The following is a 22,570-nucleotide window of genomic DNA, read 5'->3' as shown; positions in this document are numbered from 1 at the left end:
GATCTGAAGATCATGGTTCAAAGCCAGCCAGGGCCAGAATGTCTGTGAAACTCTTATCGGTAATAAACTCCCTAAAAAGTGAGAAGTGGAGCTGGGGCTCAGGTGGTAGAGCAGCCACACACACGCGCGCGCGTGCACACACACACACACAGCTCAGGGACAGCACGTAGGCCCTGAGTTCAAGCCCCAGGACTGGCACATGTGCGCACACACACACACACAATTTAGACTGATCTCTTTGATGTCCCTTACCAATAATTACAGGGTGGTGATGAACCAGCCCAAAAGACACGCACACTCTGCAGTGGACAAAGCACACATGTCTAACCTGAAACATTCTGTTTTTGTTAGAATTCACATGGATTACACTGATCTGGTTAAGCCACGTGGCAATTCCTGCTAAGACAGGATTTAACCAGATTTTTCCCACAGGCCCACCCAGAGAATATTTTAGGTTTGCAGGACATATGGGGCCGTATCACATATTCATCTTTATATATATATATAAAACTCTGTTAAAAAAAAAAAAAAGCCTTCCTTAGTTTGTGGGCCACAGAAAAACAGGTCACCGGCTCGATTTATCCCACAGGCTGTAGTTTGTCAGTGCTTGATCCAGGCCATAGGAGTCCAAGAAGGACATTCTGACTAAATCAGTCAGAAGCCCCTACTGGAGCCTGGCCAAGGAGCAAACCCCAGAACGTCCATGCAATTCCCGCCTGGGCTTTGATGGAAGTCACAAAGAGAGGCAGGCCCCCTGGGGATGGGCACATGCAGTGACCAAACAGCCAGAGATGAAGGTGGATCCACAACCCTTCTGAGCTGAAACTGGAGGAAACTGCCCCAGCTATAATGGAGGATGAGGAAAAGTCAAGCCTTAAATAGCAGCAGCCACCAAGCAGCCTGGTTGTGGGCGCTGGGCTCCGGTGGCTGCTGCCCCCTAGTGGCCATCAACTGCCTTCACTGTAGCCCATCGTACCCCATCATTAAGGTCCATCAAGTCACTGGCATCGCTTGCATTAGTGGAAAAAAAAACACCTCCAAAGGGTTCCCCCGTTCAAAATTGACAGGAGAAAGCCGGGCATGATGGCGCAGGTCTGCAATTCCAGTACTGAGGAGATGGGAGGAGGATGGTGGGTTCAAAGCTAGCTGGGTACAAAGTTAGGCCCAGTCTAAGGACGGAAGGAGACTTGAGGACCAATGGCTGTGTTCCTGAACACATCGTTATCATTTCGCCACTACAGACCTTCCGGTAAAGATCCAGTGGTACTACCCCGAAATGGATATGGGGGGAGGGGAGCAGGAATCAAAGTTCTCCCCGTCACTTTCCTTGAGGACAGCTGGGTAGCGGTTAAGGGCTACTCTCACTAGGGAGTGTGCTTGGTGCCTGCATCCAGAAGGTGGCGCTGTGACACCATGATGTGGCCTCCATCATTTTCCTGCACCTGAGGAGCATGGCTCATATGACAGTCCCTGACAGGGGTACTTGCCATGGGAGCATCAGAGACAGGGACTCTCGGGAGCCATGACAGCCACACACAGTGATTGCCCTCAGGGCCCTACCCAGCAAGGCCGCCCCAGCTTCCCTTCCCCACTTAAATTCAGATGCTTTTCACGCTGGGAATTTGGAGGATGGTGATCTACCATGTGGTTGAGGCTGCATGGGCAGCAAAGGCAGAGGGCGACCGCTCACCCCCTTAGCCCCTCTCTTCCGTGCCAAGGCCAGAGGAGTACAACATGAAGCTCCCAGCACCCAGCAGGTATGGCATCAGTAGCTCACGCCTGTAATCCCAGCTACTCAGGAGGCTGAGATCTGAGGATCAGGATTGGACGCCAGCCAGGGACAGGAAAGTCAGTGAGACTCTTATCTCCAATTAGCCCACAAAACGCCAGCAGTGGAGGCATGATTGGAGTGGTAGAGCTCCAGCCTTGAGCAAAAAACGCTCAGGGACAGCACCCAAGCCCTGGGTTCAAGCCTGACTACTGACTCACACAGAGAATCAAGAGGAGACCCTGAACAGCTGAAACCCAAACAGAAAGGGGCAGGGAGGAGGGCATTCTTGGTATGGTGCTTGTGTGAACAAAGGCAGACAAGAAAACTGGCCTGAAGAAGAAACTGAAGCAAGTAAGGTACTGTAGCTGGTAGGTAACGCCTCAGTGCTGGCCAAGTTTACAAGCAGGAAGGAGCCCATCCTTATCTTTCCTCTAGTTGCCAGAGTCGCTCTAGTGCCCCCTGCAGGCAGGTCCTAGTAAGTAAGACCCAGCCTGTAACAGTGCAGGCTGGGCCCCAATCCCACCCAGGCTAGTAGGCAAAAGTGGATTTGAATGTAAGACAGTGGCTTAAGCCTGCCCGGGCCTGACTTCGCCCACATCACACCAGTTCACATTTCTAGCTATAAAGCTCATTAGGAAGGCCCTTGGTCCACACGCCCAGATTTCTATGCAGGTACTTTTGGGCTTAGGTGACTTTATGGAAGACACAATTTACCCATGCCTCACTTTCCTTAGATGGTTATCCGGAGGATTCACTGATTCAGCACCTGTCAAACAGTTAACTCCAGACACACAGCAAGGGCTCTGCCTACGTTCACCAGCCTGGCTACAGCTCATTACCAAGATTATCACTGGGGTTGGTGAACGCTGAGTCGGCGTTTTCTAGGCAAGTCGGTTGTCACGCTTACTTGGCAAGGTTTCAAAATGAGACTCGGCACCCAAAGAGGCAGATAGTTGGAATCCCTCCAATCTGGAGGAAAGATGTTTTGGTTTTTGATTTGGGGGTGTGTTGGTTAGTGGTAGCTTCCTCGCTATTTAACTAATAATTGCTGCTAGTTCAGCCTTTTCATTACCAGTTTAGTTTGTTGACAGTTATTTCGTTAAATTGCATGTATAATGATGCATGACGCAACCCTGTGCATGCATGGCCTGCAATTTCCCACTAATTAGACTTGTTAAAGACACATAGGCACTTATCTACTCAAATGTGTATCATCTGCTCGCTTATTGCCAAAGCAGATGTACCCAACACCCACCCACCCCTCTCCAGGAAATAATTCACTTAAAAGAACCCAGTTATTTTCCCACAAGAAAGGAGAAGCTAAGGGACATCCTTGTCTCTTGAACCCAGAGTCGCCAAAGCCACGCAGACAAGAGGCGCAGGTCTGAGTTAGGCAGGGACAGGGGGACTGAAGGAACGATGGACCCTGTGATATCTGAGATACACCAAGAAATCCACCAAGGACCCCAACCCCACCAGCTTAGCTCCAGCCCCCATCCACTAGGCTTAGAGAGCCCCCCCCCCCGTCCCTAAGAATGAAGGATCTGAACATTACTCAATTCAAATGGCTTTATTTCCCCAGTGTGGGGAATCTGTAACCCCCAGGGCCCTCCAGTCTCCCTGGGCTGTGGCAGGGACAACAGTGCAGGCTCTGGAGCTTCACACTCCCTATCCCCACCCCCTCAACCCCCCTCCCTACCCCATTACCCCCACCCCTCCCCCACCCTGGGCCTGGTTCTGGGAGGGAGCTGGGCTGGTTCTGGCGCCTATGAAGTCGATGTAGTTGGAGAGCACAGGCCCAGATGGAGACCAAGGCCTCCGAGTGTGCGGATGGGGACCACCAGGAACCCAGCTAGGAGCAAGCCGCGCCCCCCGGCTGGGGGGGGGTACTCCTTGAAGTCTGCCAGCAGCACTCAGTCTGAGGAGGTGGAAGAGAGAGAGCACAGGTGGTTCCGGGAAGGGGAGAGAGAAGGAAGAGACAGAAAAGGCAGCACAGGAGAGGAGGATGGGGCTCAGGAGCAGAGCACCTGCCACTAGCAAAGGGAGACCCTGAGCTCAAACCCCAGTACTGAAGAAACAAAAACAAAAACAAACAAGCAGTAAAGTGCAGAATGCTAAAGAAGGCCAAGAGAGTGACCCGGAAGGTCACTCCTCCCACGGGGGAGAGCCACAGAAACCCCACAGAAGTAGAGGAAGGGGGGGGGGGGCACGGGAGGCTCTGGCACTGACCTCTAGGTTCAGGTGGAGAGGGGGGTGGCGGCCCCCCTGGAGGAAGCAAGGCAGAGCGGCTCAGGGCCTCAGCCACCCAATCCAGAACGCGAGTGCAGTGTTGGACCTGGGGAGTAGGAGGGAGGTCAGGGCAGAAGAGCAGACGCCCGCTGGTGCCGTCCCCATTACAGTCCCCCGGCTGGACCAACCACATCCTCACCTCCCGCTCCAGCCCTTTCAGCCGCCTTTCGTACTCCCGGATCTGTCCCAGCTGCTTCAGCGCCATGTCCACCCTGTCAAGAGAAGTCTCAGTAAGTGGCCTTTCTGGCCCCGCCCACGCGCCCCACGTCCTGCCCCTGCCGCCCCGCCCACACCCGAGGCCACGCCCACACGACCTGCCTTACACCATCGCCCCTGGCCGCCGGGCCCCGCCCACCGCAGAGGCCCCGCCCACCGCAGAGGCCCCGCCCTCACTTCTGAGACGCGCGCTTCAGGCGCTCAGAGTCGCTGTCTCGCTTGTCTCTGGCCTGGGCCAGCAGGAAATTCTCCTTGTGCACTGCTTCCCACGTCAGCAGCCTGCGCTCCGCTTCCTTCGACAAGTAGACACCTGATGGGCACCATCAGAGGGTCCTTGGTGCCCCTTCCCATGCCTGATGCCCACCCCAAACCTAGACCCCGCCCCATATCCCAGGCTCCACCCTCTAGCCCTTCTCCTTGCCATCATCCTCTTTTCTTTTTCTTTCTTTTGTTTTTTTGCCAGTCCTGGGGCTTGGATTCAGGACCTGAGCACTGCCCCTGCTTTCTTTTTGCTCAAGGCTGGCACCTGAGCCACAGCACCACTTCCTGTATATACACTTTTCTTTCCTGTGCGTGTGGTGCTGAGGAATCGAGCCCAGGGCTTCGTGCATGCTAGGCCACCTTCCCAGCCCCCATCCTCTTCTACCTTCAACCCACCAGCCTTTCCAAGCTCTCCTTTTCCCTAAGCCCCGCCCCTTGTAGGCCAATGACTCACGGAAGTGCTCCACCACTGGGGAGGCTGGCAGGGCCCGACGGCGCCTGCGCAGTCTCCTGAGGAGGAGGCGCACGTGCGAAATGACGATGAGGGGCGGGGCCAGAGCAGGCCGAGAGTGAAATTCCCGGATAAGGCTGTAGCGCTGGGCCTTCCAGTAGAGGTCGCTATTTCCTTGGACTTTGCCAAAAGTGTAGCTAGAGGCCAAAGATCAAGGGTCACTGGAGGTCAAAGCCCAGGAAAGCAATCAAGGTTACAGGTCGTGTAATATTTATTCGAAGTTCAAGACAGTTGGAAGATATCTGGGCTCACAAAGTCAAGGGTTACTGCAGGATGAGAGAAGAAATCAGGTTACAAGGGTCAAAGGTCAGATTTAACAGGTCAGGTTGGAGATATGTGTGGGTGATTCAGGTGGAAGCTGGAAGCGGCAGTAGAATTGGGCTCAAGAGTCAGGCTGGGCAAAAATAACTAAAATCAGAAAAGAAGTAGGCACCCGTGACTCATGCCTGTAATCTTAGATATTCAGCAGGCTAAGATCTGAGGACTGAGGTTCAAACCCAGCTGGGCAGAAAAGTTTGTGAGAGGAGACGCTTATCTCTAATTAAGCAGCAGAAAGCCAAAAGTGGAGTTGTGGGTCAACTCAAGCGGTAGATCATCAGCCTTGAATGAAAAAGCTAAGTGAAAGCACAAGGCCTTGAATTCAAGCTCCATTACTGGCACACACACACACACACACACACACACACATCAGGAAAAAAAAATACAAACATTGCTGTTCAAGTATAGAAATGAAAGAATATCAATGATTGTATATCAACAAATTCAGTAACTCAGATAAAACGGACAAATTACTAAAAATACACAAATTGCCTACACTGAATCAAGAAGAAATGAAAAATCTCAGTAAAGTTATTGAATGAGGCTGGGGATATGGACTAGTGGCAAGAGTGCTTGTCTCATATACATGAGGCCCTGGGTTCAATTCCCCAGCACCACATATGCAGAAAATGGCCAGAAGTGGCGCTGTGGCTCAAGTGGCAGAGTACTAGCCTTGAACAAAAAGAAGCCAGGGACAGTGCTCAGGCCCTGAGTCCAAGCCCCAGGACTGGCCAAAAAAAAAAACAAAAACAAAACAAACAAACAAAAAAGTTATTGAATGACTAATTCAAAGCTTTCCAGTGAAGAAAAAACAAAGACCAGGGGCCTTCACTGGTGAGTTCTAAACTTCTAATTCTAAACTTAATGAGAATTAAGATCAGTCCTCAAAGTTTTCCAAAACTTTGAAAACAAGAGAAGATGGCCCAACTCATTTTATGAGACCACTATTTTCATGATACTAAAACCAGATAAAAACATCACAAGAGGCCAGGCACTGGAGGGTTCACACTTGTAATACTAGTTACTCAGGAGGCTGAGATCTGAGGATCTTGGTTCAAAGCTGGTCCAGGAAAGAAAGTCCATGAGTGTTGGGATCTCTGAGGACTCTCCTCACTTCTCCGGAGGAGATGCTCAAATGTTGGGGTCTCTAGGACCCCTTCCCCCCCATCTCCCGGGGGGGAATGCCTGAACCTCGATTCTATGGAAGAAACTCCACCCTACCCCTCATACCGGCAGAAGGAGTAAGGCATGTCCTTACCGGACTGCTCTAGGCTGAAGTAGGATGCCGAAATCCCTTCCTCGGCCCCCCATAATGTGTCAGGAACCACAGGACAAAGATAACGGGGAGACGGCTGGATGGTTGAATGAGTCTCAAAGGATTTAATTGGGAGGGGGGTTTATATAGCGGTAATGACGGGAATGGGAAGGACTTAGGCCATTGGCTAAGCCGGGCTGCCCATCAGGTGATGTCATGAAATTTCCTTTGTGGGCTGGACAATCTCTATCATGGTGGCACGCACGTGTTCGCCCCCACGAGCGGAGGGCTTCTTTTCTGGTTGAGGCCGGAAGGTGGGAGGGGCTCCCTCCCACACTGTCCCAGGGCTGGGGAAAGGGCAGCATCTCGCTCTTGGCACCCTTCCCCCACCAAGGCCAAAACTGAGTCCCAACACATGAGATTCTTATCACCAAATAGCTATCCAAAATTGAAGTAGAACTATGGCTCAATGTGGTAGAACATTAGCCTTGAACAAAAGAGCACAGGGACAGCACCCAAGCCCTGATTTCAAGCCCCACAGCCAACAAAACAAAAAAGATATCACAAGAAATGTGCAGACCAGGCTAGGAAGTGGTACAGTACTTGCCTAGCATGCTAGTTCAATTACTCGGTACCACATGGACAGAAGAAGCTGGAAGTGGTGCTGTGGCTCAAGTGGTAGAGTGCTAGCCTTGAGCAAAAGAAGCCATGGACAGTGCTCAGGGCCTGAGTCCAAGCCCCAGGACTAGCAAAAATAAAATAAATAAATAAATAAATAGAAATGTACAGACCAGTATTTGTTATGGGTGTACAAGTAAACATCCTCAAAAATACCAGCCCTAGGTGAACTTTCTTGGGCATGGCCTCGTGGCTACTGTATATGTTCTTGATACATTGTATATTGTATATATGTCTATCTGACCTAGAGAAGAGATAGAAAAACAGGACATAAGATATCACAAGAAATGTACACACTGCCCTACTATGTAACTGTACCCATTTTGCACAACACCTTGTCAAAAAATTTGTGTTCAATTAATAAAAAAATACTAGCAAACCAGTCTGGGAATGTGGCTTAGTGGCATGAAGCCCTGGGTTTGATTCCTCAGTACTACATACCCAGAAAAAGCCGGAAGTGACGCTGTGGCTCAAGTAGTAGAGTGCTAGCCTTAAGCAAAAGAAGCCAGGGACAGTGCTCAGACCCTTAGTTCAAGCCCCAGGCTGACAAAAACAACAACAACAAAAAAGAAAAACACTAGCAAACCAAATCTAGCAGAATATTAAAGGGACCATTCATTATTACCAAATGGGAATCCATCCCAGAAAAGCAAGGATGGTTCAACCTATGAAGTCCAGCCAATGCCAAATACCTCATTACTAGAACACAAGGGGGACAAAATGTTCATTTCAACTGACATAGAAAAGGAATTTGAGGGCTGGGAATATGGCCTAGTGGCAAGAGTGCTTGCCTCCTACACATGAAGCTCTCGGTTAGATTCCCCAGCACCACATATATGGAAAACGGCCAGAAGGGGCGCTGTGGCTCAGGTGGCAGAGTGCTAGCCTTGAGCTGGAAGAAGCCAGGGATGGTGCTCAGGCCCTGAGTCCAAGGCCCAGGACTGGCAAAAAAAAAAAAAAAAAAAGACATCCCAAGAGGCCAGGCACTGGTGGCTCATGCCTGCACTCTTAGCTACTCAAGAGGCAGAGATAGGAGGATAGCGGTTCAAAGCTAGCCCAGGCAGACAAATCCCAGAGACTTTTACACCCCCCCCCCCAGTGAACCAGAAGAAGAAGAAGAAAAAAGAGGAAATAGAGTTGTGACTAAAGAGGTAGGTGATAGATCTCCCACCAAGTGAGAGCTTGTGGCCCTGAGTTCAAGCCCCAATACAAAAGAAAGAAAGGAAGCAAGGAAGAGAAGGAGGAGAGGAGGGAGGGAAGGTGGAAGGGAGAGAGAAAAAGACAGAGACAGAGAAGAAGGAGAGAGAGACAGAGACAGAAAAGAAAGAAAGAGAGAGACTGAGAAGAAAGAGAGAGAGAAAGATGACAGGCATGCTCAACATCGTTATGGAGGACATTGCAAATCAAAACCACAATGAGACACCACTATACTATTAGGATGACTATAATTTTTTTAAAAAGAAAATTACAAGTGTTGGGAAGAACGTGGAGAAATTAGAAACCTCACATGCTACTAGTGGGAATGCAGAATAAGGGTGATCATTTTACAACTGCTATGGAAAACAATTCAGAGTTTCTTCCAAGAGCTAAATATAGAATTACAATGTGACCCAGCCATTCCACATCCAAGAAAGAGGCCAAGTGTGGCAGCATATACCTGTAATCACAGCATTTGTGAGGCCGATGCAGGATATTTGCAAGTTTGAGGCTATCCTGAGCTATATTGTGAGCATCTGTCTCAGTAACAAAACAAGACAAAAACAAAAGAATCTGTAGAGACAGATAATAGATTCAAGGCTACTTAAGGCTGGGAGAGAAAAGACAGCAAAGAGTTAATGTCTCACTTCCTATTTCAGTGATGAAAACATGGTCCCAGACCATTGTGGATGTAGTTAATATTCCTGAATTGTATGTTTTCCAATTATAAAAAAAAAAAAAAGGCCGCTGGGGATATGGCCTAGTGGCAAGAGTGCTTGCCTCGTATACATGAAGCCCTGGGTTCAATTCCCCAGCATCACATATATTGAAAATGGCCAGAAGTGGTGCTGTGGCTCAAGTGGCAGAGTGCTAGCCTTGAGCAAGAAGAAGCCAGGGACAGTGCTCAGGCCCTGAGTCCAAGCCCCAGGACTGGCCAAAAAAAAAAAAAAGGCCAGTTGTGTATTGTATATATTTTACCAGCACTAAAAAAGAAAAAATAAATTGGCCAGGCACTGTAGGCTCAGGCTTGTAATCCTGGCTGGCTACTTAGGAAGCTGAGATCTGAGGATTTCAGTTCAAAGCCAGGCTGAGCAGACAAACCCCAGAGACTCTTCTCTCTAATTACCCAGCAAAAAAAAAAAAAGCTGGAAGTGGAGGTGCGGGTCAGGTGGGGGAGCACCAGCCTCGAGGGACCAAGCTATGGGAGAGGAGAGAGTGTGCGAGGCGCTGAGTTTAAGCCCCAGTGCCAGCACAAGGAGAGAGAGCCTCGGAATACAAAGGTGGAGACCGGGAGCAGAGGGGGCCGGCTGGGCTTGGAGGCCAGCAGCCTTGGACGGTGGTCAGAAGGGCGGGTTGGCGTCTGGGGTGGAGGATGGGAATGGGGTGGAACGGGGAGGCCGCACCTGAACATGGCGATGAGCAAGTTGAGCAGCAGGATGTTGGCCACGAGCAGGAAGATGATGAGCAGCAACACCACCAGCCAGTTGGCGTACAGGGACACGCAGGAGCCCGCGTGCGCGCCGCCCGGCGGGCGCGCCCAGGCCCCGAGCTCCGAGGAGCAGTTCACGTGCTCCATGAGCGCCACTGCGGGGCAGGCCGGCAGGAGACCCAGGGGCAGCGGGGGGCACAGAAAGACAAGACCGCCGTGAGCCAGGGAGGGAGGGGAGGGGTGCAGAGAGAGGGGAGAGAGGCGGAACAGAGACGGGGAGCATACCGTCCATGTCCTCCTGGGGGATCTGCCCAAAGATCTGCAGGTAGGGCCGGTAGAAGACCCGGCGCAGGATGTTGGGGAGATCTCGGTCCCGGGGTCTCAAGAGCCCCTCTGTGGCCACCCCGTAGGCAACCAGCCACACTCCGAGGAAGAAGAGGAAGAAGAACACATCCTTCATCTGGGGACCCAGGAAGATGAGGCTGAGTCTGGCCCCGCCTCCTCAAGTCCCCTATCCCTCCGGCCCCACCTTCCCTGTCTGACCACGCCCCCTCCCGTGGACACGCCCTCCTTCCTTTGATCATCCCCTCCCTTGGTCCCGCCTTCCCGGTCTTGCCACGCCCTCCCTTACCTTGGCCACACCCTCCCTTGGTCCCACCTTCCTGATCTGGCCACGCCCTCCCTAGGACCACACCCACACTCTGACCATCCCCTTCCCCGCCTAGCCACGCCCCCACCTGGCCCCGCCTTCCCCACCTTGGCCTCTCCCCCACCACCACATCCTTCCTCCCTGAGCCAGTCTTTCCCTCCCCGGCCCCACCCCTTTCCTCGGGCCCCGCCCCCAGCCCCGCCCCTCCCAGCGTGCGCCCCTCACCATCTTGCTCACGATGACGATCTTGGGTCCCAGCTGCTTGTTGACAGTGAAGATGTGCAGCAGCCGCAGTGTGAAGATCATGAAGTCCAGGCAGAGCACAGTGCGGCCCAGATCGTACAGGCCCGGGGTCAGTCTGATGGAGGGGACCACCAGGGGTCACAGGATGCCGAGGAAAACCAAGCCCCCACCCCGGCACCCCACTAACAATGGCCCAGAGGCAGCACTTAGCAAAAAGCTGGGCAAACCTCTGTAAGAGTCAAGTTCGCAACGCATTCCAAGGGCTGGGGTCGTGGCTCAGTGTTAGAGCACTTGCCCAGCATCTACTAGGCCCTGGGTTCCATTGCCTCCCTCCACCACAGAGATTTTTAAAGAAAAAAAATAGCTAAAATAACTAGGATGGTGGGGAAAAAAATGGAATGAAGGTGCTGCGTGCGCACCCTTATAATTCTAGCCAGTGTGATTCAAGGCAGCCTGAGTAGAAAAGTTTGCACGTCCCTTTCTCAATCGGGACCTGGTGGCACTCACCTGTCATCCTAGCTACCACAGAGAATCCTAAAATAGGTGGCTCACACCCGGGCATGTGCCTGGGGAAGAAAGGCAGGCAAAAAGCAGCATAAAAAGGACTGGAAGGATGGGGCTGGGGATATAGCCTAGTGGCAAGAGTGCCTGCCTCGGATACATGAGGCCCTAGGTTCGATTCCCCAGCACCACATATACAGAAAACGGCCAGAAGCGGCGCTGTGGCTCAAGTGGCAGAGTGCTAGCCTTAAGCAAAAAGAAGCCAGGGACAGTGCTCAGGCCCTGAGTCCAAGGCCTAGGACTGGCCAAAAAAAAAAAAAAAAAAGGACTGGAAGGTGGCTTAGCATAGAGGGCCTGCTCAGCGAACTCAGGGTCTTGAGTTCAAACCCAGGTAATATTAAATAAATAAATAAGACCTAAAGGATGATTCATGCATTCCATTCTGAGAGTCTCTAGACAGTCTCCCATGCTATTTGTTTTTATGTTGGTTTGTATTTTAATTTTTTTTCTCCCTTATCACTAGAGAGATGCTGGATTTGATCAAATATCAAGAAGCATGCCTCTACTGTTGCTACAGGACATATACCTGGCCTTTTCCCTCTCATCTCAAAGAACACTTCACACAAAATCCAACATGGGTTAAACAGAAACATTAGTCTCCAGCAAAACTCCTGTCTCCTGGGTTTGAATGAATTATGCATGCCAGGTTACTTTGTATCTGAACCCAGCAGACAGGAAGTCTGTCTTCAGCATCGGAGGACATCACAGGCACACAGCCAGGATTTTGCTTTGCTTTTTTCCTTCTCTGGGCCCGAGTCTCAGGTAGTAGAGCAATCCCAGGACAGGAAGCAAAAGAAAGGGAGGAAAGATGGGAATAAAGGAAAGGATGATAGGGCAACCACGCAGAGAGCGATGAGGCCCTGGCTAGCAGGGCCCCAAGGTTAGATCCTGGGCCAGCAAGAGGGTCAATTGTACGTTGGCTGGGCAGATGTGAAGTTTCATTGGGGCATGCCACCGATGGCAGAGACTCCAGTGCCATGACCCTGGGTAGGATGGGGGACGCCAGGGCCCGGCACTCACCTGCAGCCCACACCCAGAAGGAAGCAGGTGAGCGCCAGCAGGTCACATTGGTTCCAGGTATCAGAGAGGTAGAGATGTAGGCGGTGGCGCAGGGGGGCCTGGCCTGGCCCGGGACCCCCACTGGCCAGGCTGCCCCAGCCGCCCCCCAGGCCCTGGCGCAGCTCCTCGCAGAGCAGCGTGAAGGCCCAGAAGTAGAGCAGCAGCTCCAGCAGCCCTGGTGCCCCAGGATGGAAGTCGATGAGGAGGACGCGTGCAAACAGCAGCAGGAACAGCAGGTAGCTGACCACGTTGCCCAGGAAGGCTGTCACAGGCGCCCCCCAGAAGTAGGACCAGCGACACAGACACCCACGTCGGGGGCAGCAACCTGGCTGCTGGGACCTCCTGCGGGGCACCTTCTCAGGAGGGTTCAGGGGCCTGGGGCAAGGGGAAAGAGGAGGCCACAGCTGGACCTCTTGCATGCCCCCCCACACACACACTGCCTGCACCCTCCTGACCCATAGACACACCATCAGGTGTGTCAAATGCCGCCACCTTTTTTGTTGTTTTGAGGTGGTATCACTGTGTCACCTACACTGGACCTTGACTAGCGATTCTCCAGTCTCTTCCTCCTGAGCAGCGGGGATTATAAACAGGCACCAGCACACCTAGCTCAGCCTCACTTATTTTTGTTTTGTTTTGTACTGGCCCCGGGGATTGAACTCGCGATCTGATGCTGTTCCTGAGCTTTGTTGCTCAAAGCTAGTGCTCTACCACGTCCAGCTTTTTGGTGAGGAATTGGAGATGAGAATCTCCTGGGCTTTCCTGAATCCCTGGCTTCTTAAGTCCTTGCTCCTTGTCCCTGAGAGGACCTGTGGCTGCTTAGCCCCCTACATCCCCCCCCCACCACACCCAGAGCCAGCCTTACTCACCCAGCCGGCCCTTCCCCATTAACACCCCTATCCATGTCAAAGTCAGGGTCCTTCTGTAGGGGTTCCTCTTCTGATTTCCTGGCATGAAGGGAATCACAGAATGAGAAAGTTCTCCAGAAAGACTCCAACACCACCTTAGAGAAAATGCAAAGAGGCAGAAAGGAAGCCCCCTAAAGTCACCCCAAAGAAATCTTCCCCAAAGCCATGGCCCGAAAAGCAGGGAAAATTGCCCATAGAGACATGGCAGAAAACATCCCCAAGTTCTCATCTCAGAACTTTCCCTCCAGGAGATGGAAGAGACACACTGGGCAGACTGAGTAAGAAATGTGTACACAATTCACAATAGCCCAAATATGGAAATAACCCAGATGCCCCACTACAGATGAATGGATCCAAAAAATGTGGTACCTGTACACAATGGAATACTACATAGCAACAACAAATGATAAAATATTGGTATTCGCAGGGAAATGGTCAGAGCTTGAACAAATAATGTTGAGCGAGACAAGCCTAGAACACAGAGAACAAAGGGGCATGGTCTCCTTGATATATGACTCTTGGGGAGGGGGGGAACAGTAGAGACCAGGTCTACAAAATAACAACTCATTTTCAAAGGGTATTTCCACATGTTTGGGTCAGCAACTTTACATTATGTATCTAAAGCCAAACAACTACTAAACAAACATAAAAAGGTCTAGGATAGACCTATCAGAGGATCACAATAGCTCAACAGCTATGTACACATGATTATATAAGATGAGGATAAGCAAAAAGAACTCCAAGAAAAGGACACAGGAGAATTCTATTGTTGTCATTACGTTTAATGTTCTAGGTGAATTTCCTTTGGCGTACCTCACGTGGTTACTATATATGATTTTGGTACACTGGATATTGTATATATGCTTACCTGAACTAGGGAAGGGAAAGAAAAATGAGGAAGGTGTAACAAATATGACAAGAAATGTACACACTACCTTATTATGTAACTGTACCCCCTCTGCACATCACCTTGTCAATGAAATTTAATTAAAAAAAAATGTGTACAGAGCCAGGCGCTAGTGGCTTCTGCCTGTAATCCTAGCTACTCAGGAGGCTGAGATCTGAGGATCATGGCTCAAAGCCAGCCCAGGCAGGAAAATCCATGAGATTCGATCTCCAATTAACCACCAGAAAACCAGAAGTGGTGCTGTGGTTCCAAGTGGTAGAGGGCTAGCCTTGAGGGAAAGAGCTCAGGGACAGCACCCAGGCCCTGAGTTCAAGCCTCATAACCAACAACAAGAAAAAGATGTGTAGAGTAGTGAATTGGAAGGAGTGATGGGCCTCCTCCCCTCTCCCAGCCTCAGAAGACTGACCTGAAGGTGATGAGGTTGGTGTAAATGAATGGAGGACAAAAGAAGGTGAGAACCAGGGCCCAGATTGGTGTGGTGCTGTCCATCTCTCCCCACCACTTCTGTGTCAGCAGAGACTGTGGGAAGATCACAGGATCAGGAGCCCAGATCTCCCCACAACCCTCCCGAAAACCCTCCATCAACAGCTACACAACTGGAGAGCACAAAACAAGTGTTCAACAGGGGAACTATAAACTGGAAAGGAGCTGGAGGCAGGGGCCAAAGGCAACTTGCCCCAGATTGGCTAATGGAATTAAGCAGCCACATTGGCTGCTTAATATGGCAGATACTGAATCAAGCACTTAACACACATCAGCTCACTTAAGCCTGGCCATTTCCCCAAGACGATTAATACTATTTTCTTTCCTTTTTTACATACAAGGCAGAATTTGAGCAAATGGCCCAAAGAAACAGAGCCCATCCGTGGTAGAGCTGGAATCTATGTGTTTTACCACTCTTCAAAGCCAGAGGCTCTAGGAAATAATTTGAAATACTAGCCAAATGTCCAAATAGATTTGGACTGGACTTTCGGTTGGGGTAAACAGGACTTCCTGTTGAGTGGGTAGAGCTTCCTGTATCGAGGATGAAATATTCTGGGCGCCTTGAAATTTTAAATTAAGGATTCTAAGGAAGTTTTCAAAATGTCCAGTTGTAGAATTAAGGAGCGCATAAACAGGGCTTCCCATAGGAAAAGTGAGATCCTAAACCAAAGTCCGTGTCCAAAACACAAAGTAATTAATTGTCCAGTAAGGTAATTTTTAATTGTTTGAGAAGCTGAACAAAAGATCTCTTAAAAGAAGTGGCAAGAACTTCCTGTGGATAAGGAGGACGTTCTTTGGAACAAATGGGATTGCCAATGGAGGGGAGAGAGCCTTCCTGTGGAAGAGGTGGGACTTCCTTTAAAATGGAAGGATTATCAATGGGGGTGGGCAGGACTTCCTTTGTGAGAGGTGGGATTTCCTTCCTGTGTCTGGAATAGAACTTTTTTTGGTTGGGAGCTTCACTGCGTGAAGGCTGGCCTTCTGTGACTGTACAGGATAGAGAAGCTAGACTTTATTTTTATTTGGGGGTGGGGGAGACTGATCTGATACTCACCTGCACCCCATCCTGGGCAAAGAAGGCACGGGCATCAGCCTGCATGGCAAGCTGGAGGCAGGTGGCATCCCCCCAGAGGGGGCAGCGACGGAGGAGCAGGCGGGCCGCCCGTCTCTCACTGTTGTGGTAGCACTCACTGAAGAGGTCTGGGGAGCAGGTGTGATGAGACTCGGAGATGCACATACATGCCCACCGCAGCCCCTGTCCCTCCCCTGAGCACCCTGTCCCACACACCAACACTCATGCCCTCGAACTTGGTTGCCAGGTCTTTCCTCCGTGCTGCCTCCTCAGCCTCTGGTTCCAGGCGGGCCATCACTCGGAGCAGCAAACAGGCCCCAAGAGCGGAGGCCACAGAGTTGGAGCCCTGGAGAAACAAGAGCATGGGGGATGGGAGGATCAGGGTTGGGAATGAGGTTTAGGAGGCTAAAAGCTGAGGATCAAGGTTTGAAGTCAACCTGGGCAGGAAAGTCCATGCAACTCTTCTCTCCAATTCATCACCAAAAAGCCAGAAATAGAGCTTTGGCTCAACTAGTGAAACACCTGAGTTCAAGCCTCAGTACCAACACACACATGATCAAAAAGACAAATACTACATGACGCCACTTAGTTGAGGCCCCTACAGGAGTTACACAAAGACAGACCATAGAAGACTGGTGGCTAGGAGTGAGTTGCAGAGTGAGGCATAGAGTTTGCTTTGGGAATTGGAAAAATTCTGAAAATAGGTAATAGTGATGGTTATGCAATAACGTAAAATCTGTTCAACTGTAGGTATTAAAAAAGTTAGACTGGAGGCATGGCTCAGTGGTAGAGCACCTGCCAAGCAAACATAAGGCACTGAGTTTAATCCCCTACCCTCTAGAAAAAGAAAAGATTATGGGAAACACTATCATATGGAGAAAAAAGAGCAAAGTTACATAGCAGGAACTAAAGATAGAGGCAGGTCAGGCAAGGTCAGAGGTCATGGCTTTGTTCACAAACTTTGGTGTCCCATGGACATAAAGACCAGAGATAGAGAAGGTAGGACAGAGATGGGAGTGAGTGCTTACCTTCTCCCAGAAGTACAAGGCCATCTGGGCTCTGTTCAGCAGGACAGCCCAAAGGAACAGATCGCTCCAGGGGGCCTGCACAAAGTCCGAGTCTAGAGAGGGCTGGGAGTTGGTCCAGTCTGAAAGCAGACACTCCTGTGGCCAAGAAAGTACATGGTAAGGACTGACCTCAGAGGTGCAGGTGCCCTCTTCAGCCCCGCCCCCAGGCCCTGGCCACACCCTCCCATGTTAACCACGCCCCCAGGCCTAGCCACACTATCCCAGGCGAAGCCCCACCCCTGAGCCTGGCCACACCCCTCCATGTGTGGCCACGCCCGTATCCTGGTCACACCATCTCCTGTGTATCTCCTCCCCTGGGTGTAACCACGCCTCTTCTCCCAGGCCACATCCCTCCTGAGTATAGTCCACCTCCAGCCCTCTCTTTGCACCCTTAGCCTTGCCAGGTACTTACGCTTTCCCTGTATCCCTGGCCTGGGTGGGGGTCCTGGGTGTCCCTGGCCGGATATCTCGGCGCACATGTCTCCCCCAGAAGTGTCCTCAGCACTTGCCCCACGTTAGGAAGCCGAGGCTCCTCTACCCTGTCTTTTATTGGTGGGGCTTTGGTACCCACACCATGGGAAGCCTGGTCCAGAAGACTGCGGATGAGTGAGTTGGGGGGCACCGCGCTGTACAGCTGGGCCAGGCGCAGCGGGGTCAGGAAGTGGCCCAGGCTGAGGCCATGGGAGATGAGCAAGCGAACAAACTCAGGCCTGTCATTCAGCAGGGCGTCCATGAGAGAAGCCTCCAGGTGGAAGGACTGCGGGGGTCGATGGAACGGTGGGAAAGAGAGGAGAGGAGAGACACAAGGCCAGGTGAGTTCAGAGGTCACAGCAAGAGATAAGAGGATGGTACTATGAAGGAGAGAGGGCAGGAAGGAGGGAGAGAGGGAAGGAGGGACAGATAGAATAGATGGATGATGGATGGATGGAGAGATGGTTGGGTTGAATGGGTAAGTAGATGATGGAGGAATAGATAGGTGGGAGGGAAGGAGGAAGGGATGAGTGCAGGAAGATGTGGAGGAAGGCATAAAAGGATAGCTTGATAGAGGGATGAAGGGAGGGATGAGAGAGAGAACAAATTGGGGACATAGGAAAATCCTGAGATGGATACACGGACAAAGGAAGGCTGGACAGATAGATCATCAAGTGAGAAAGGTCTAGGTGTGCCCGAAATCAGGAAGGATAGAGACTGCACCCTTTTTGCCAAGATCCCTAATTCCCAGGGCCAGACCCCTCACCCGCCACTGGATGTCCCCCCGGAAGAGTTCACTCTGGGCAATATCCACACGGTTCCAAGCCACAGCCAACCGCAGCTCATCCAGGTAAGCCGAGGCCTCAGAGCTCCTGCAGGCTGGATAGAGGAAAGGGAGCAGAGCAAGAGATCAGAGGGGGGGGAGGGAACATCAGAAAAATTCCTGTTTGCTTCCTCAATGGGATGTAGACATGGGCACTCTGTGAGCAGAGGTGGGATTGATCCAATGTATTGGAGTCCACTGCTTGCCCAGCATGGCCTCCGAGGTTGATGACTAGCAAAATGGAGTGCTAGTGGCTCTGGCTCACACCTGTAGTCCAGCTACTCAGGAGGCTGAGATCTGAGGATCATGGTTCAAAGTCTTAGGGTTCAAAGTCTTACTGGGCAGGAAAGTCTGTGAGCCTTTTATTTTCAATTAAGCACCAAAGAGCCAAAAGTAGAGCTGTGAGTCAAAAGGTAGAAGCACCAGCCTTGAGTGAAAAAACTAAGAGATGGTGCCCAGGCCTTGAATTCAAGTCCTAGTAAGAGACTAGCTACTCAGGAGGCTGCACGCGCGCACGTACACACGTACACACACACACACACACACACACACACACACACACACACACACGATGGCTAAAAGAATGAGCAAAGGGGCTGGGAATATGGCCTAGTGGCAAGAGAACTTGCCTCATATACATGAAGCTCTGGGTTCGATTCCTCAGCACCACATATATAGAAAACGGCCAGTCTACGGCCATACCACCCTGAACATGCCCGATCTCCTCTGATCTGTCCTGGTTAGTACTTGCATGGGAAAATGGCCAGAAGTGGCGCTGTGGCTCAAGTGGCAGAGTGCTAGCCTTTAGCAAAAAGAAGGCAGGGACAGTGCTCAAGCCCTGAGTCCAAGCCCCAAGACTGGCAAAAAAGAAAAAAGAATGAGCAAACAAAATTGCCATGAGGACTAAGGGTGTGGTTAAAGTGGTAGAGCATTTCTTTGTAGGGGTGAGGCCCTGAATTTTACTCCCAGTACCAGAATAAGAAAAGAAAATGAAACCCCACGTCACCACAAAAGGCTGGAGGCTGGGGGATATGAAGCTTAGATGAAAGAAGGGAAAGAAAGTGGATCCAAGGGCTGGGGATATGGCCTAGTGGCAAGAGAGCTTGCCTCGTATACATGAGGCCCTGGGTTCGATTCCCCAGCACCACATATACAGAAAACGGCCAGAAGTGGCGCTGTGGCTCAAGTGGCAGAGTGCTAGCCTTGAGCAAAAAAGGAAGCCAGGGACAGTGCTCAGGCCCTGAGTCCAAGGCCCAGGACTGGCCAAAAAAACAAAACAAAACAAAACAAAACAAAACAAAACAAAAAAAAAAAAAAAAAAAAGAAAGTGGATCCAAGACCCAGGCCAGATGAGGCCAGGCATCCAAGGTTGAGCCGAGAGAAAAAGAGAAGGAACTTGGGGTCTTACCTTTTACCAGGGCCCTCAACACAATGGTCTCAAACTCCTCGGCGCCATCCTCAGATGAATAGACTGTCAGCAACTCCTTCCGGGTCATGATCCGTTCCACCTGCAGAAATTGGACATCTGTATCCGCAGCCCAACTCCTCCAGGGCCTTGCCCACAGGTATGCAGGAGGCCCCTGCCCTCCAGGACCAGGGAGTCCCTGGCCCAGTTACCTCCCATCTCAGGATCCACACTTGGGTCCCCCATGTTTTGGGTTTTTTTGTTTGTTTGTTTGGCCAGTCCTGGGGCTTGAACTCAGGGCCTGAGCAACTGTCCCTGGCTTTTTTTTGCTCAAGGCTAGCACTCTGCCACTTGAGCCCCAGCACCACTTCTGGCTTTTTTCTATATATGTGGTGCTGAGGAATCGAACCCAAGGCTTCATGTATACGAGGCAAGCACTTTACCACTAGGCCATATTCCCAGCCCGGGTCCCCAATGTTATACCTGGGCCTGCAGGACCTCAGGGTCCCCTTTGGGGAAGAAACGCCTAATCCGATCCCGGGCTTCTCCTCTCCTGGTTACCCCACTTCCAGGGGCCAGAGTGTCTTCTAGGATCTCTGCCAAGCAGTCTGCAGCACCCCCAGAGCCTGCCACCAGAAGGCAGGGGAGCTGAGCCTGGGTGGCATCCTCTATCCGCTATAGGACCGAAGGGAGAACAGGTGAGGGATGCCAGGATATCCAACCTCCAGTCCATGCTCCCCTAGAATCCAGAACCCAGAAGACTTGGTCCCTTGCTCCCCTCCTGCTCTTAGACACAGGCATTCGGGTCCTTGTACCTTCAGCATCTTTTCATCACCATCGATCAGGAGGAGGAGGACCGGGATATCAATTCCAGTCCCTGGGAGAAGAGAGTAGAGAAATTGGCTATCTCCCATGTGAGGATGAAAGGGAACTACATCTCCCAGGTGTCCTTGTGGCAAAGGTTCACCTCTTCCAGACCCTGTCTCAGAGCTTCTTGGGTATTGTCATGTCCTCACTTGCTTTGGCCTGAGGCCAGATGTGGAGGGAAGAAATACTCAACTTCCCAAGGGATGAGAAACTTTGGGACTTGACTCTACTCCTGGGCCTCTAATGACTCAAATGTTTCTTTTTTTTTTTTTTTTTTTTTTTTTTTTTTTTTTTTTTTATTTATTTTTTATTTTTTTTTATTATCAATTGAACATAAATTTTTTTTTTTTTACAAGGTGCTGTGCAAAGAGGGTGCAGTTACATAGTAGGGCATTGTGTACATTTCTTGTGATATCTTACAACCTGTTTTCCCATCCCTTGTCTAGGTCAGGTAGACCCATATGCAGTATACAATGTATCAAGCACATATACAGTGTTCACAGACTTGGTCTCTACTGTCTCTCCATCTCCCTTTGTTAACAGTCATATATCAGGGAGATCATGCCCCTTTGTTTTCTGTGTTCTAGGCTTGTCTCACTCAACATTATTTGTTCGAGTTCTGACCATTTCCCTGCAAATAACAATATTTCACCATTCCTAATCGCTATGTAGTATTCCATTGTGTATAAGTACCATATTTTTTGGATCCATTCATCTGTGGAGGGGCATCTGGGTTGTTTCCAAATTTTGGCTATTGTGAATTGTGCTGCGATAAACATGGAAGTACAAATGTCCTTTTGATATCTTGGGTTTTGCTGTTTAGGATAGATGCCTAGGAGTGGTATGGCTGGGTCATAGGGTAGGTCTATATTGAGCTTTTTGAGAAACCTCCATACTGTTCTCCAAAGTGGCTGTACTAATTTGCACTCCCACCAACAATGGAGAAGGGTTCCTCTTTCCCCACAGCCCCTCCAGCATTTGTTGTTTCCTGAGTTCAGAGTATAGGCCATTCTAACTGGGGTGAGGTGGTATCTCAGGGTTGTTTTTATTTGCATTTCCTTTACTAGCAGGGATGTTGAGCATTTCCTCATGTGTTTCTTTGCCATTTTTATATCTTCTCTTGTGAAGTCTCTCTTTAGCTCTTTTGCCCATTTCCTAATAGGTTTATTGGGCTTGGAGGGGCTTAGTTTTTTGAGTTCTCTGTAGATGACAGATATCAGGCCTTTGTCTGTTGCTGTGCTGGTAAATATCCTTTCCCATATCGTTGGCTGTCTTTCTATTTTGGTGGCTATGACCTTAGCTGTGCAGAAACTTTTTAATTTGTAGTAGTCCCATTTGTTGAGTCTTTCCCCTATTTGTTGTGCGCCTGGGACTCTATTCAGGAAGTTCCTTCCTGTGCCTATAAGTTCTAGTGTCTTTCCTACTCTGTCCTTCAGTAGTTTCAAGGATTCAGGTCTGATGTTGAGGTCCTTGATCCATTTTGAGTTGATCTTGGTGCATGGTGATAGGCTTGGGTCTACTTTGAGTTTTCTGCATATGGCTGCCCAGTTCTCCCAGCACCAGTAGTTGAAGAGGCTATGTTTATTCCATTGTATGTCTTTAGCTCCTTTGTCGAATATCAGTTGGCTGTAAGAGTGCGGTTTTATTTCTGGGTCTTCAATTCTAATCCACTGGTCTTCCGATCTGTTTTTATACCAATACCATGCTGTTTTTGTTATGATGGCCTTGTAGTAGAGCTTGAAGTCTGGTATGGTGATACCTCCTGCACTATGTTTTTTGCCTAGAATTGCTTTGGCTATTCTAGGTTTTTTGCTGTTCCATATGAACTTATGGATTGGTTTCTCTATTTCAGTGAAGAATGTGGCTGGGATTTTGATAGGTATTGCATTGAATTTGTATAACAATTTGGGCAGTATGGCCATTTTCACTATATTGATTCTGCCTACCCATGAGCATGGGAGGTCTTTCCATCTCCTTGTGTCTTCTTTGATTTCCCTTATTAGATTTTTGTAGTTTTCATTGAATAGGTCCGTCACGTCCTTGGTTAAGTTGATCCCTAGGTACTTTATTCTTTTTTTGGCTACTGTAAATGGAATCGTTTCCATAATTTCCTTTTCTGTTTGTCTATTG

The 22,570-nt window shown here is 50.2% G+C and overlaps 1 protein-coding gene across 2 annotated transcripts in view; it reads right to left on the bottom strand.

The window, feature by feature from the left end:
* Positions 1 to 3,506: 3,506 nt before the first annotated feature.
* Trpm4 (transient receptor potential cation channel subfamily M member 4) overlaps positions 3,507 to 22,570 on the bottom strand; it is a 30,734-nt gene continuing 11,670 nt past the window's right edge. Inside the window, exons 7-25 of one of the 2 annotated variants that reach the window (XM_048369093.1) lie at positions 20,389 to 20,450; positions 20,057 to 20,248; positions 19,577 to 19,676; positions 18,112 to 18,224; positions 17,287 to 17,631; positions 16,836 to 16,970; positions 16,024 to 16,153; positions 15,790 to 15,935; positions 14,659 to 14,771; positions 13,307 to 13,384; positions 12,399 to 12,812; positions 10,800 to 10,932; positions 10,211 to 10,385; positions 9,900 to 10,080; positions 4,992 to 5,185; positions 4,454 to 4,586; positions 4,200 to 4,272; positions 4,001 to 4,106; positions 3,507 to 3,689 (exon numbers count right to left, since the gene is read on the bottom strand). In XM_048369093.1, the coding sequence (XP_048225050.1) occupies positions 3,685 to 3,689; positions 4,001 to 4,106; positions 4,200 to 4,272; positions 4,454 to 4,586; positions 4,992 to 5,185; positions 9,900 to 10,080; positions 10,211 to 10,385; positions 10,800 to 10,932; positions 12,399 to 12,812; positions 13,307 to 13,384; positions 14,659 to 14,771; positions 15,790 to 15,935; positions 16,024 to 16,153; positions 16,836 to 16,970; positions 17,287 to 17,631; positions 18,112 to 18,224; positions 19,577 to 19,676; positions 20,057 to 20,248; positions 20,389 to 20,450 (2,828 nt within the window). In that variant the 3' untranslated portion in view covers positions 3,507 to 3,684. The remainder of the gene's footprint in view (positions 3,690 to 4,000; positions 4,107 to 4,199; positions 4,273 to 4,453; positions 4,587 to 4,991; positions 5,186 to 9,899; positions 10,081 to 10,210; positions 10,386 to 10,799; positions 10,933 to 12,398; positions 12,813 to 13,306; positions 13,385 to 14,658; positions 14,772 to 15,789; positions 15,936 to 16,023; positions 16,154 to 16,835; positions 16,971 to 17,286; positions 17,632 to 18,111; positions 18,225 to 19,576; positions 19,677 to 20,056; positions 20,249 to 20,388; positions 20,451 to 22,570) is intronic. The other variant, XM_048369094.1, reaches the window with a different exon arrangement.

This window comes from Perognathus longimembris, chromosome 20, assembly GCF_023159225.1.
Source record: "Perognathus longimembris pacificus isolate PPM17 chromosome 20, ASM2315922v1, whole genome shotgun sequence".
Lineage (NCBI taxonomy): Eukaryota > Metazoa > Chordata > Mammalia > Rodentia > Heteromyidae > Perognathus > Perognathus longimembris.
This window is presented reverse-complemented; position numbering and strand designations above follow the sequence as displayed.